The sequence below is a fragment of the Chelmon rostratus genome, chromosome 8, assembly GCF_017976325.1.
Source record: "Chelmon rostratus isolate fCheRos1 chromosome 8, fCheRos1.pri, whole genome shotgun sequence".
Classification (NCBI taxonomy): domain Eukaryota; kingdom Metazoa; phylum Chordata; class Actinopteri; order Chaetodontiformes; family Chaetodontidae; genus Chelmon; species Chelmon rostratus.
The window spans coordinates 11,744,500-11,757,461 of NC_055665.1; the positions used below are offsets into that span (position 1 = coordinate 11,744,500).

At 41.6% G+C, this 12,962-nt stretch overlaps 2 protein-coding genes across 2 annotated transcripts; one reads left to right on the plus strand and one right to left on the minus strand.

Moving 5' to 3' along the window:
• The first annotated feature begins 23 nt into the window (after positions 1–23).
• ndufa3 (NADH:ubiquinone oxidoreductase subunit A3) lies at positions 24–1,271 on the plus strand. The gene is made up of 4 exons (XM_041942148.1): positions 24–75; positions 323–397; positions 898–975; positions 1,078–1,271. The coding sequence occupies exons 1-4, from the start codon at positions 69–71 to the stop codon at positions 1,167–1,169; spliced, it is 252 nt and encodes an 83-aa protein (XP_041798082.1). The 5' UTR covers positions 24–68; the 3' UTR covers positions 1,170–1,271.
• Positions 1,272–3,422: 2,151 nt separating this feature from the next.
• zgc:158689 (uncharacterized protein LOC791177 homolog) lies at positions 3,423–12,534 on the minus strand. Its single transcript, XM_041941944.1, has 14 exons — positions 12,424–12,534; positions 12,216–12,291; positions 12,025–12,111; positions 10,953–11,014; positions 10,611–10,682; positions 10,365–10,502; positions 9,687–9,839; positions 8,881–9,057; positions 7,684–8,326; positions 7,034–7,235; positions 6,494–6,556; positions 5,868–6,036; positions 5,673–5,713; positions 3,423–4,601 (listed from the first exon to the last, which is right to left on the minus strand). The coding sequence occupies exons 1-14, from the start codon at positions 12,469–12,471 to the stop codon at positions 4,529–4,531; spliced, it is 2,004 nt and encodes a 667-aa protein (XP_041797878.1). The 5' UTR covers positions 12,472–12,534; the 3' UTR covers positions 3,423–4,528.
• Positions 12,535–12,962: the final 428 nt, after the last annotated feature.

Consider the following 12,962-nt stretch of genomic DNA (forward strand, 5'->3'; position numbering starts at 1 on the left):
TATACGTCAGTTCGTATTTACTACGTTTCCCATGATCACCCGCTCGCTGGATAACTACACAGGGCAACATGGCGGGTACGTGACCATTTAGTCATGTTTTGTACATCTACCCCGTAAAATTAGCTTCAGCATGACCTCCGGATGGCTTAAACAAAACATTTAAACATCCCAAATTCCGCTAACGAGGTTTCAGAGTTACTTTTTCACAATGATATCCATTCGAAATAAGCGGAAAAACATGACCTTGGGTGTGTTGCTAACGTTAGCTCACCGTAGGCTGACCGTCAGTTCTCGTGGATTTTAACCTGTTTTCTGTCTGCAGGATTCGCAGCGTTCATGAAGAATGCATGGAATAAGGAGCCTGTTATCCTGGTCTCCTGTGCTATTGGAGTAATAGGTCAGTAACCACGCTCATGCACTTAGTTCATGTTATGGATAGAGGGGAGTACAACAGTGTAGAGCCTGTAAAAATAGGGCACTTATGCATATTTGCTCATCGAATATATAACACGTGCCTTGCACTTAAAGAGTGAATCATAACAGCAAATAAACCTTTCAAATTCACCATTTAGATTTTCTGTTTGGCAAAATTGTCATTTCACGATAATGTGGTTTCCAGTTCTTCTCTCTAGATGAATTTTAAGTTGAATTTTTTCCAAATGCAGCATGAGATCAAATCACCCTGAGAACATGTTATGTTACGACTGTTATGTAAAAAAAATAGTTCACATGAAGGACAATATGATAAGATTATTCAAAAGAAGACCAAAAGCACCTCAAAAGTTAATGTCTTGAGATGTCTTAAGGTATTCAGAATGAGTTCATTAGTTAGCAGATTGTTTGGGATCTGTCATTAATGTATTGTGTGTAAAGTTGATTAAACCTTTATTTCCTCAGGTTTTGCTCTTCCATTTATCAGCCCCTTCACAAAGTATTCAGGAATGATCAATTCAGCTGTACCTTACAACTACCCAGGTAAACACTGTCACTGATCATTTTAAGGCTGGTTGAGTTTGAGTGGCATTGAACGCTGTGGGTATGTCAGCCATTTACCTTAATCCCCCTTTCCCAATGCAGTCCCTGTGCGAGATGATGGAAACATGCCTGATGTCCCCACCCATCCATGCGACCCAAAAGGCAACAATTTGGAGTGGCTTAAAAAGCTATAACTTCACATTCTAGCAGTCAATGCTTGTGTTGTTCCTGTTGTTCATATGTGTCTGCATATCTGCCCCACTTGTCCCACAATAAAGATTGTCTATTTAATTCTACTTTTGTGTCACATTGTTTAGTTTGGATACAGTCAGTACATTTGGATTGAATGCATGGTTTACAACATTATAACATTACATTAAGCTAATTGCATGAATTCGTGAATTGGAACTCCTCTGTGGTTCACTCAGTTTAGGTTGCTGAAATTTGATCATGCGACTAAAAACTATTTTTTCATACACCTGTGAGAGTAAACCTTAAAATGACCAACATCTCAAATACCCACAAATGTGAAACAAATGATTTTTTTTCTGTCAGATGACTCAGCGTTAAGATTCCCGTTTGATTTTCCAGAGCAGATCATGAGAGTTATGAAACTAAGCTTCAGTGCAACCCTGATCCCTCAGAAGGGGCTTGACAAAGCTGAAATGAGATTAACATTGTTTAAAAATGAATTCCTTGTTTCATGCGTTATTCTACTCAAATGATTAAGAAAGGTAACAAGAGTATGTGGAGCAGTACTGCTTTATAACCCTTAAAAATGTAGACTCTGCTGCTACAGTTAAAACATGGGAATTGTAGATTATTCAGTAACATGTTGTAAAGCCCGGCACTTTAACATCTGTGTTGTGTTTGTTCATGTGTATGTCATCTCAACCGACGCACACTATATGTGATATATTTTGCAATGATATTGTAAATAAGTTTTAAAAGATATGCGTACAGAATAATAGACAGAGAGTTCCTTCATAGAACTTTTATTTCACAACACGTCAATATTCAGTGTATCAGATAAAGAACGTCTTCCTCAGCAGTGTTCATCATCAAAATATAATATCTTCTGCAGTCACCAGGAATTCATGTCGATGCAATTCGGAGAACAGACTGACGGTCAGTTTACGTTGCTTCATATTTTGTACAGAACCAGGAACTGTGTAAAATGAGCGTGCAATGGTAAAACAATATTTCACGTTGGAAGAAGAGTTTTGGACTTTGGATAAGTTCCTGTTTTTAGTGGCAGCATTCCTACAGTCAACCAGTAGCCAAGAATCTTTTAAACATCCTCACATATACTCTGTGCACATGTACAATATCCTGCAGACTTCTTGTGAATTTGTCTTCTTTTTTTGTTGCATATTTATAATCGTTCCTCTGTATCTGTAATGTCTACACCCTAATTTTCACATTATTTATTATTTCATTATTTCTGCCATAATATCTGTCACTGTCACTTACAGTTTCATTCTATGTTAGATTTTATGGACCACGAATACTGGCCACTACAATAGCAAACAGTTGCTCAAATATTTAAGCCTAAAGGAATCAATATGCTCAGTTTAAGCCACATTCAGACCTACAGTATGTTGAGTTTGAATACCACGGCTGACAGATGCACAGGGTTTCCAGTGTTGGAGGTTTACTGATAATCCAGCTTCTACAAAGTCAAAATGTTCCACCAAAGTGAAATATCATTATGAAATGAAGTCAAATAAAAGTCATACAATCACTCGTTTTAAGCACTTTTTACAATCACAAATTAACATTAGCTCTATCTTTTTGCTGTAATGATGCCACACTACTCAAAGTAAGAATATGTGCTGTTAGAAATTACTCACTACAACCCTTGTGGGCGATATCTTGAATCTTCAAGGTGCTAAAAGATCAGAGAAACTCAAGGCAGTTACACAAACGGGAACACAAACCATTTCAGTTTGCTCAGATGCAGAGTTTCACTTTTAAACACAGTTTTTTCTTTAGAGGCGACAACAGAGCTACAGAATATTACTTTGGATAACTCTAGTTTACCATAAGCACTTGCTCAGACGTTGGTCAACTTCCTGTATCCTTTCTTCATCACTTTCATAGATACATTTTCCCATTAAAACTTAATCCTGTCGTCTGTCTTGGCTTTCACGTCTATCTTGAAGATTCTGCTCAGTTTTACTGGTAAACTTACAGCTACAATCAACTAGCCTAGATGTTGTCTAGCTTAAGATTTGGGACTGAAAAGGAATCAAGAAGACATCAAATCCAAAGACTAAGCACGCAAATCTCTCATTCTCAACACTTTGAACCCTCCACAGCTTTCTACTTTCTAAAAAAAAAAAACAACTCTTCTTTCAATAATAACACCATCCAAACATTCAACTATTAACTGTCACAGTTTGTGTCTGTGAAGCTCATAAGCTGCTCTGTTTTTTTTGTTCTGTAGGACTTTTTCCATTTTATATAAGTGTAGCAGTGAGATACTTACAAGTCTCACTGATCAATTTAAGGTAGAATTTGTTTAATGTATTTGGAGTCCAGGTAAAGAGTAATACGAATCCAAAAAAATCTACATTAATAAAATACTAATATGTAACTTTACAGCAGCAGAATGTGTTGTGTTAACTGGCATAAACATAAGATATAACTGGCAGGGACTTGAGGAACACTCAAACAGCAATGTCCATGCTCAGTAATTTCGAAGGTAAAAATGACACAAAAATAACTCGCTGCACCAACTTCATTAAAATATGCCAAGTCTCTCTCAACCAAACATCCACGTTTTAAAATAGAAAAGACACTTTGAATAAATTTAAAAGTTCGCCTTGAAAACCAAGAAAATGCAACAATCTGGCAGCTGTTCTAAAAAATATAATATCATAATAGCACTTTTAGAGTAGGAGCCTGTCCTCTTCCCATAACACTTCATTACAGTGAAAGTGAAAGTTCACTACCTGCTATTAGGAGCCAGTCCCGAGATCAGCCGAACAAAGACAACTTTTCTGGATATGGCACAAAAAACAACAAAAAACTAGATTATGGGTTATAGCAAGAAAAAAATTGCATTGTAAAACAGTAAGCAAAATAAGATGCATCTTTCATAGGCAAGAAAAAAACCCTAAAAATGTTATTGTGGACAAGCAACATTCGGTATGTTGATCTCAAACACTAAGCTAAGTATAGTCCAACATCTTACTTCTGTTTCATATAAACTAGATTTTAATTCAATTCCCACGTTTTCACTCAAACAGAATTTTCGGATATTATTGGTTTTCCTATTAACTACTTCCAAATTGAATGCACTGTAATTACATTTAGAACAGATCAGCCTTTACACATAAGCTTTGAAAGCTTTGACTTGAAAATGTTCTATTCCTGCGCATGAAACAAGATCTGCATTGGATTAACTTGCAAAAAAGAACATCCAAAATAAAGTACAATTTAAAAGAGTCAACATGAACCAATAGGCTGTTTCCAGGATTCAACCTGAGGTTTGATGGACTGACAAACCACAGAGAACAGGACTGCTGCTGCTGTGGGAATAAAGCCCTCACTCAATAATGGGAGCTGAGCGATCGTTGGTGACTGTTCTTCTAAGTCGGATGTGGGCAAATGGATTGAGCCTGAAAGGAGGAAACCATAAAATGAAAGGTATGACCATTGCACATCGCATAAACTGGTGGTTAAAGGCTCCAGCAAGTTAGCATTGTACATATAAATAGTGGGAAGTGCAAGAAACTGCCGACAGCATGGTCCTCAGTCATGCTAGCAGCTCTGTGAGACTGTGCTTAGGCACAACAGTACTTTGAGCTAAATGCTAACATCAGCATGCTAACATGCTCACAGAGATGCTGATGTTTAGCAGGTGTGATGGTTAGTATGTTCACTATCTTAATTGAGCCTGTTAGCATGTTAACATTTCAAGACTGGCACAAGATACAGAGTATAACTGAGGCTGAGAGGAATGTCATTACTTTGCAGGTATTTGGTGATGGTGTTGCTGGGTTAAAGACATTAGGGTTTATCTTCTGGGTGTCGTGAATGTCTGTAGAAAATTTCATGGCAACCCACCTTATAGTTGTTCATATATTTTATTTAGGACCAAAGTGGAGGACCAACTGACCAGGCTTGGAACCCATCAGCTGGTGTCTGATGATGATTTAGCCTCTGGGGGCAACAGGTTATGTTTCGGTGCTTCTGGTGTAGCCAGCTGATCTGAATAACATGCACTGGTCATTGTTTACAGACCAATTAGCACCTTGACTTTCAAACTTGACAACAACTTTACATTCTCCTTATCTTTATAAACAAATATGCGCATTGGCATGTAGATGCATTTTAAAAAAGCGATTAGCAAAATCATTGCAGACGACAGCTGATGGGTTCTGAGATTGCATTTCGGCCAGTGCTTTCTGCCTCTTTTGCTTTCCACACAGACTATTTACCTGCATGCAGAAACCAGAAAGCTTCCGATGCCCTGATGTCCTTTGCTTACAGACTCTGCACTCATATGCAGACATCTGTTTAAAGAGATTACCATCTGACAGACCGACATTGCTATCCCTAGAGCGAACACTGCTGGGTTGGCTGAAAACAAGTGACTGATCACATGGTAAATCACTAGTAAATTGACTTTGACATATAAAATTGGTGGAATGCCCCTTTAATGACACATTTGAGTGGTTAAAAGTTACCTGGTTGGGGAGGGTGGTGGAGAGGCCAGTTCTGAGGTGATCTGTATGTAAAGAAGATATATCATTAAAGGATATTTTGACTTAATTTCCATTATTATGAAGCATCTCTATCTCTTCCAGCAACAGTGAGGGTCATTTATCAGAACACATTAACTCTAGCTCTTGACCTTCACCCAAAGGTTTCATGTTTCTGACCTTATTGCTGTCGGCCATGCTGTAGGGACGTGGACGGAAGGTGCTGACCCTCTGGGGAGGAAGAGAGCGCTCCTCCTCTGATTCGGGTGTGAGGGCTGGGAAACCTGGAGACACCAGCTTGTCGAGCTGTCCTGTACTGGTGCTGTTAGCCTTAGATAAGAAGAGTGAGCTAAAGGGAAAGTCACGGACAGAGAGGAAAGAATATACAAGAAAAAAGACAAAGGAAACATGATGAGAGTTGAGAGATGTTGGTTTTGTGTTAAATCATCAACAATGCTGTTGGTGTTGGAGAGTGAAGTGAATGTGTTGGGAAAGGGCGGTGGAAAGACTGAGCGGCCAAAACGGCAAGGCCAGATGCACTTTCTGTGCATCTGGCATGGGAGATGTGTTGATTAATTGAGAATACAGATGGAAAAGGGAGGGGTGTCATATTCGTCTTAGCATGAAAATGTTGCAAGTTTTGTGTGAATCAACCAACATTATAACTTCCTACTGGTAAGAAGCTGATAAACTGATTTGAGCACAGCTAAAGGGAAGTGAAGGAAGTATTTCTGTCATTAGTAGTGTCAAAGTTCATCAACAACTGTAAAACCCGCAGATTTTAGTGTTTTTCTTCTCTGACTTACCTCTCGAGGTGATCCGTCTTACTGTGGTGAGGCTGAGTGTAGGAGAAAGGGAACCAGCCTTTCCTGTGAAGAAAAATTTTACTATGCGTGACTTAATAATGAAATGAGAGCTTCAAGCAGCAAGACGGGTGTGTGTGATGAAGAAAACTCTCCTATCTCATCATACATGAATACATGTGTTAACCTGGTGCCAAGGAGAAGCTCACACAGCTCATGCCACATTCTGAAGAAAGAAAAAGCAGCTCTATTTACAGGAAGATAAAAAGGAGCACAAGGTTGAGGGGAAGTGGTGTCCCTGACTTGTTTTGGTTATCACATGAATATAATCTTGACATTCCAGTTGGAACCAGCTTCATTCCACCTCATTTTATGGCATTGAGACATCTCAGAGTCTTCTAATTTTGTTTATTCTAACCATGCTACACATTGCAAGGTCCTTTCAAGGTATACAGCAGATAATTCAGTGGTTTTGTCTTGTGCTGTACATTTCAGCAATTTCTACTACTACTACTCTGCCAATGTGTGATCCATAAAGCATACCGTCCAGTTCGTTCATTTTGACCGTAGTGCCACCCGTCCCTGGGCTCAGAGATGAGCAGGGTGATGTTGTCACCAGGCAGGAAGTGCAGCAAGCAAGCGCCACCCCCTACGCCACCACTCTCTAGTGATTCAGAAGTGTGAGCAAACATGGCTTCCACACGTATAGGTCCAGATAGAGGCAGCATCCTTGGGAGACTGGAGCCTAAGTAGAGGAGAAAGAGAAAAACAATAGTCAAGCAATAGGCATTCATTGTATTTATATTCAGTGATTGGCTCCATACAAAATAGCTTTCATTGTTACAGCTTATTACTGTTTAGAGTTCACTCTCCTACAACTGCATCAGAGCTGCATTAAGTTAACTGCTAATGCTAACACAACATTTTTCTACTGCTCTACTGCTTCTAACTTGCCCTGCAGCTGTCGTGGAAAACTACATTTGTAGAATCAAAAATAAAATTGTGGTTTTTGATCCAATTTTTCATTAAAACAGCACCAGTTTGTTTGGCTGCACTGTAAACAGAAACACATCTGTTGTGTTTTTGACAAAGCAGCGGCTAAATTACCTTTTGCGCCACACTTGCTGTTTCCCCAGTAACCACGGGGTGTCGCCAAATCAACAAGGACTAAAATGTTACGGCTCTCATCTTACCATGGAAGCCACCAATCCTCATTTCGCTGACAGGTCTTCTCGGCAGTGGAAGTGTTGCTGTTGCACACATCTCGGTGGCCTTCAGTAGCCAGGGATTATGTGATGGTGATGAAGTGTTGCTCCCTCCTGGTCCCAACTGTTGGTGCAGTAACTGCACAGGAGTCATGGCTCGGGAGAGAGGAGCACTGTGGGGCAGTGGAGGACTGTGAGGAGCACTGTGGGGGATCGGGAGGGTCATGCCCTGCAAGGAGCCGCTGGCCGGGGAGATCTGGCTGAGCGACATCACCGTGGAGGGGATGAGGCATGGGGAGAGGTTGGATGTGTTGGTGGCCAGGAGGAGAGCGCTTTGCTGGGTGGAGCTGCTGGACGTGGTGGGAGTGGACGCAGCAGGGCTCCCACTGCCGCTGGCGCTGCTGTCAGGGAGGGGGCTGGCTGATGCACTGAGGGGTGTGCTGGTGTGCTGGGGAGACGCTCCTTGTGATGAACCTCCAGCAGCTCCACCAGCGGCGTGAGAGCGGAAAGTCTGGGGGGAGCCCTGAGGAGCACAGGTTTCACTCTGGGAGGAGGAGGGGAGTGAGCGCTGCTGCTGGGAGCGACTGGAGTCTCCATTCAACAGAGGGGGAACTTCCTGAACAGAGAGCCTCTGAAAAGCCAAGGACAGATACTGTTAACTAGGACAAATTAGAAGTCACTGTTGAAGCTCTAATATTGTTAATGTTAATATCAAAGTTTCTAAGTCATGTGTCGGGTGACTTTAGACTTGAATTAGAAGGGCTTGAAATCTTCTCAAAGTTATAAAAAAAAAATACATGTAGACCAACTTCCTATGCATTCAAGATTTTACTAGCCTAGATGTTGCCTTTTAAAATAATTAAAAGTTAGTTATTCTATGACTAGTTTAGAACTCAAATCAAAAAGTTCAGGACTTGGGACTTGACTCGGAACTTCATAGCCAAGACTTGATTTACTTGCAATAACTTTGTCCCACCTCTGCCTGGAACAACTAATAATAGACTTGTTTTTATCCTTGATCACCACTAAGCACGTCTGAGTTTACCCACTGAGGTTTTGAATTCCTTTCAATATATCAACCCAACATGTAATCCTTATGTGGAAACCAACCACAGTGCGGCTGAGACTTCTGAAAGAGCAAACCAAAGTGCACGTTTGAACCAGTGTGAATAAAAATGATCTGACCTGTTCTGGCTGAGCAGAGCCGAGCTTGGTGTGTCGGAGGACTTCGGCTATCCCAGCAGCCCCTGAGCTTTGAGGCGCAGTGTGACGCAGCAGATTGAGAGCACGCTCTGGGAGTTTTGTGGGCTGAGAACATGACTGCTGCCAGGATGACAGTTTCTGCGACAGAAGCTCTCTCACCTGGGTTATTTTCAAATAGAAACCCCCCCCCCCCCCCCACAACATTGTTAAAGGATAAGGCTGGAGTCCAAGACCACAAATGTACAATGCATTGCCCTCAGTACTGTCTGACCTCCCCAGTCTGTGCCTCTCAGCCCTTTAATCTTACTGAAGGTGTAAATCGTTTAAAAATGGGTTCCACGAACAGTATTTAGCTTCATTTTTATAAAAAGTATAACAGCTGGGCACTGTAGTGTTTAGCATTTGTTGGGGACTTTTGGGGTTGCACAAGAGAGCTGCCTTGATCCATATTTGTGCTGCCACTTGACATCATTAGAGAGCACAATGCATGTTTCTGTAGGTATGCAGATGACACACAACTGTGCATCTGTGCTGCAGCTATAGACTCCATTACTAACTGTGTTTTGGCAATAAATAAAAAGACTGGACTGGAATTACTGGACTCCCAAAAAAAAAAAACAGTGAAAGACTTCAGCTCATTCAAAACTCTGCAGCTCGGCTATTAACCAAAGTTCATTCTGTGTCTTTTTTACGTGAAGCTCTTGGTGCGTGTGACCTCTTTGTCGCAAGTCGAGTAGGAATGCTGAAATCTTATCTTTATAAAACATGAGAAAATGTAAACAGATCACCTTGGAGTGGTAGTTGATGAGCAGTTTGGTAACACAACACTGTCTGTCCACCAGGAAGCAATATCTTCTCCTTTCCTCAGTGAGGGCAGACTTGTAACCCGTGGCAACCAGCGCGTCCAGCTCGCCTTGGCGGCGGCTCATCAACTCCACGAACTGAAGGAAAAGTCAAGAGAGATTTCACAGCAAACCTGAACATCCTAGCACATGCACACACAGCTCTATGGTCACGATCACCAAAGTGACCTTTAATGCACACTGTAAGGAACGAGGAACTTGGAGGCATATGTGACATCATTTCCTGCCTGTGACACAGTGATAACAAAATACAAATCAGAAAACACTGTCCTCTACCCTGGTGACCTTTTCTGCCAGCATAACCTCCCCCTGCCCTTTGATTTCTCATTTTCACTCTCCGAGTTAACTTCCTGTTAAGGCTAGCGCGCTAAGTTGCTTGTTTTCTGAAAAATCAGCTGAGGCAGATTGCTCTTTAATCTTATTCACTGTGGCCTGGATCTGACACAAAAGCTCACATAACTCTGCTTTTTAATCCGCCGTAATGCTGAGTGAGACGTTTAATATGCATGTGTTTGAAGGATTTTTGTTTCCCAACCCTAAGAGGTCACTGTGTCATACGAGCTTTACGCTGCACGTGTGCGCTGTGCTCGGGCATTCACGCACCTGCATCTCTCTGTCTCCATATTTGTTTGGGTGGCGACTGCCTTGGCTCTTCCTGCGGAGTTTCTTCAGCTGGGACTGGCAGCGCTCGATAGACTCAGATTTAGACCTCCGCTCGCTCTGATACTTCTTCAGGGTGGCCTGAGAGGAAAGCATTCTTACATTTGAAGCTAAACAAAAGTCCTGCTTTTCTCACAATTTATCATCTTATAATAGACTGAGCGTCATGTTAACGACATGTTAACTTACTGTGAGGTATTTAATATCCAGTTCCAGCTTCTGCTCCAACTGGGCGAGCAGCTCAGAGTGAAACAGCTTTAACTGTTGATGAAAACATCCACACGCAGCATTTAAAACCAAAGCTACAGACACTGCAACATCCACGTGAAAGGCCTCGACTCATCCGAGAGAAATTGGACTTGCACCATTACAGGCTGATAATTCACAATGGTTGCTAAAACTCCACCATATCTAAAAATCTGTCTCCGTGTATAATGAATGTGCATTTTTTTTAATGATAACTTCATCCCTATGTCATCATTTGCTGATACCATGAGATCATTTGTGCAGAGCGACTGAGCTCAGTCTTACCACGTCCTCCAGCTGCACCTGAATCTGTCTGTGGACCTCGGCCATCTGAAACAGTGTGTCTCCTGTGAGGAGCCGCGAAGCACAGGACAACATTGAGCCAGTCAGTAACATATGTGATGTTCAGATAATAAAAATAATCAGCTGCTTTTATTGGTTACAGTTCATCTTTAACCTGAGCAGAAACTGCCTTACTCTAATCTAATACTGGCTGTTTACAACAGTATGACTATATACTTCTCAAATGTGAGGATTTGCTGCTTTTCCCTTTAATTATCTACTAATTATTATTATGAATTAAATGTTACTATTGCTATCTAATGTTATTTTATTTTTGAGAATATTTTTAGAATTATTGCAGCACTTATTACTATTTTCAGAATTTAAAAAAATCAGTGGAGAAAATAAACAGCAGATTGATCCTTAATGAAAATAATCATTAGTTGCAGTTCTAAATGAGCTCCACCTCAAATCCAGCTCTCACATCACTGCAGAATAATAATGATATGATACATAGTAGTGTAACAGTCACTGGAGATATTCTTCTGCAGTGAGTACTTTCACTTTTCCTGATTATACTCACATACTGTACTTTTACTTAAGTAAATGATCTGAACACTTCCTCCACCACTGACGTCAACATACATGCAGATGACACATCAGTGAAAATGTCATAAAACCTGCTGTTTTAACACAATCTCTCATTTACAAAGTGTCGGTCAGCTGCGAGTCCCTCCCTCGGTCACACAGCGCTGTAGTATGTGGTGGCTGGCATCTCGCCCTCCGACTCTCCTGCCTGCCTCCCCCGCTGTTTTCAGCATTACAATGAGATCATGTGGTGTTGTTAATCTCCCAACAATGACCCTACTCTCTCCCTTTCCCTCTGTTCTCTCTCCCTCTCTCTCTCCACATTTCCTCATTCCCTCTTGTCTTCATCTCCTCCCTCACCGACGCATGCGGCAGACTATTTGCAACTTCTCTCCAGCTGTCACTCTCTCCACTTTATTAGGTGCCACCGACAATTTATTTTTATTTTCTCCTCAACCCGGCCCTTGTCCACTGGCCGCCCACTCACCCAGCTCTTTGGAGCCTTGACTGTCGCTCGCCAGTTCTCCAAGTTTCACCAGAGCATCAAAGTACCCTTTGGCGGCCACCGTTACTCCTGAAGAGGAGAGTACATTTTAAGGAAAAATATCCTGTTCGGTGATTCAGTAACGTCACTGAACCCAAATGAGAGGACAAGTCAGAGGCCTGTGTTTGACTAACCTGTCAGGGCTTTCTCATAGTGTTTCCCCATGGTCACAAAGTTCTTCAGACTGGGGTTGAACTGGTCCAGAATCCCCTGTCGGCAGTAAAACACACAAATAATGAGACATTTCTAACAATTTGACGGCACATTGTACTGTATTGTGCACCTGACAAACAAATCCCTGTTGGGGTAGACAAGGCAGACAATCAGACAGTAGAGTCGCACCTTGTAGACGTTTTCGGTCATCTTGTTGACCTCTTCTGTCCGAGACATTTTTCTTCTCTCAGTAATGTCCTGATGTACGTTTGTATTGTCTTTTCCTCCTCTTGTCTGGTGCCCTAAGCTTTACAGCAGACAGCAACCCCCTAGACGAAGGAAAAAGCACAGTGAGTAATGATCTAGCACAGAGACTCTTAAAATTTAGCCCAAAACTTGAGGAAGAGGCACAAATCCAGGCGTTTTTATCCTTCAGCTCCTCAGAGGAAAGACGCACAGTGATAAGTTTTAGACTTTTGTCTTGGAGAACCTCCCTTCTTCCTTCCTTTTAATGAATAAACACAAGCTTTCAAATCTTCATATTTACTGAACAAGAATCTGCACCTGACTATTCAGCGCTCTCAGTCTCTCAATGAGGGACTGAAAATGTGAGATTTAAATCAGCCAGAGGGATTTTAAGGCAACTGAACCATCACAACAAGTGATGAGGATGTCAGACCGTCTTCGGTTTTGTCTGAGGGCAGCAGTGTTATTTTCGCACGGATCCC

Excerpts from the sequence above, each read along its gene's own strand:
- ndufa3 (XM_041942148.1), top strand. Across the intron at positions 398-897 it reads CTGTGCTATTGGAGTAATAG|GTTTTGCTCTTCCATTTATC; the intron begins GTCAGTAACCAC and ends TTATTTCCTCAG. Across the intron at positions 976-1,077 it reads TGTACCTTACAACTACCCAG|TCCCTGTGCGAGATGATGGA; the intron begins GTAAACACTGTC and ends TTCCCAATGCAG.
- zgc:158689 (XM_041941944.1), bottom strand. The coding sequence starts at position 12,471 with ATGTCTCGGACAGAAGAGGTCAACAAGATGACCGAAAACGTCTACAAG. Across the intron at positions 12,112-12,215 it reads CTATGAGAAAGCCCTGACAG|GAGTAACGGTGGCCGCCAAA; the intron begins GTTAGTCAAACA and ends TCTCCTCTTCAG. Across the intron at positions 9,058-9,686 it reads TCATCAACTACCACTCCAAG|GTGAGAGAGCTTCTGTCGCA; the intron begins GTGATCTGTTTA and ends AAAATAACCCAG.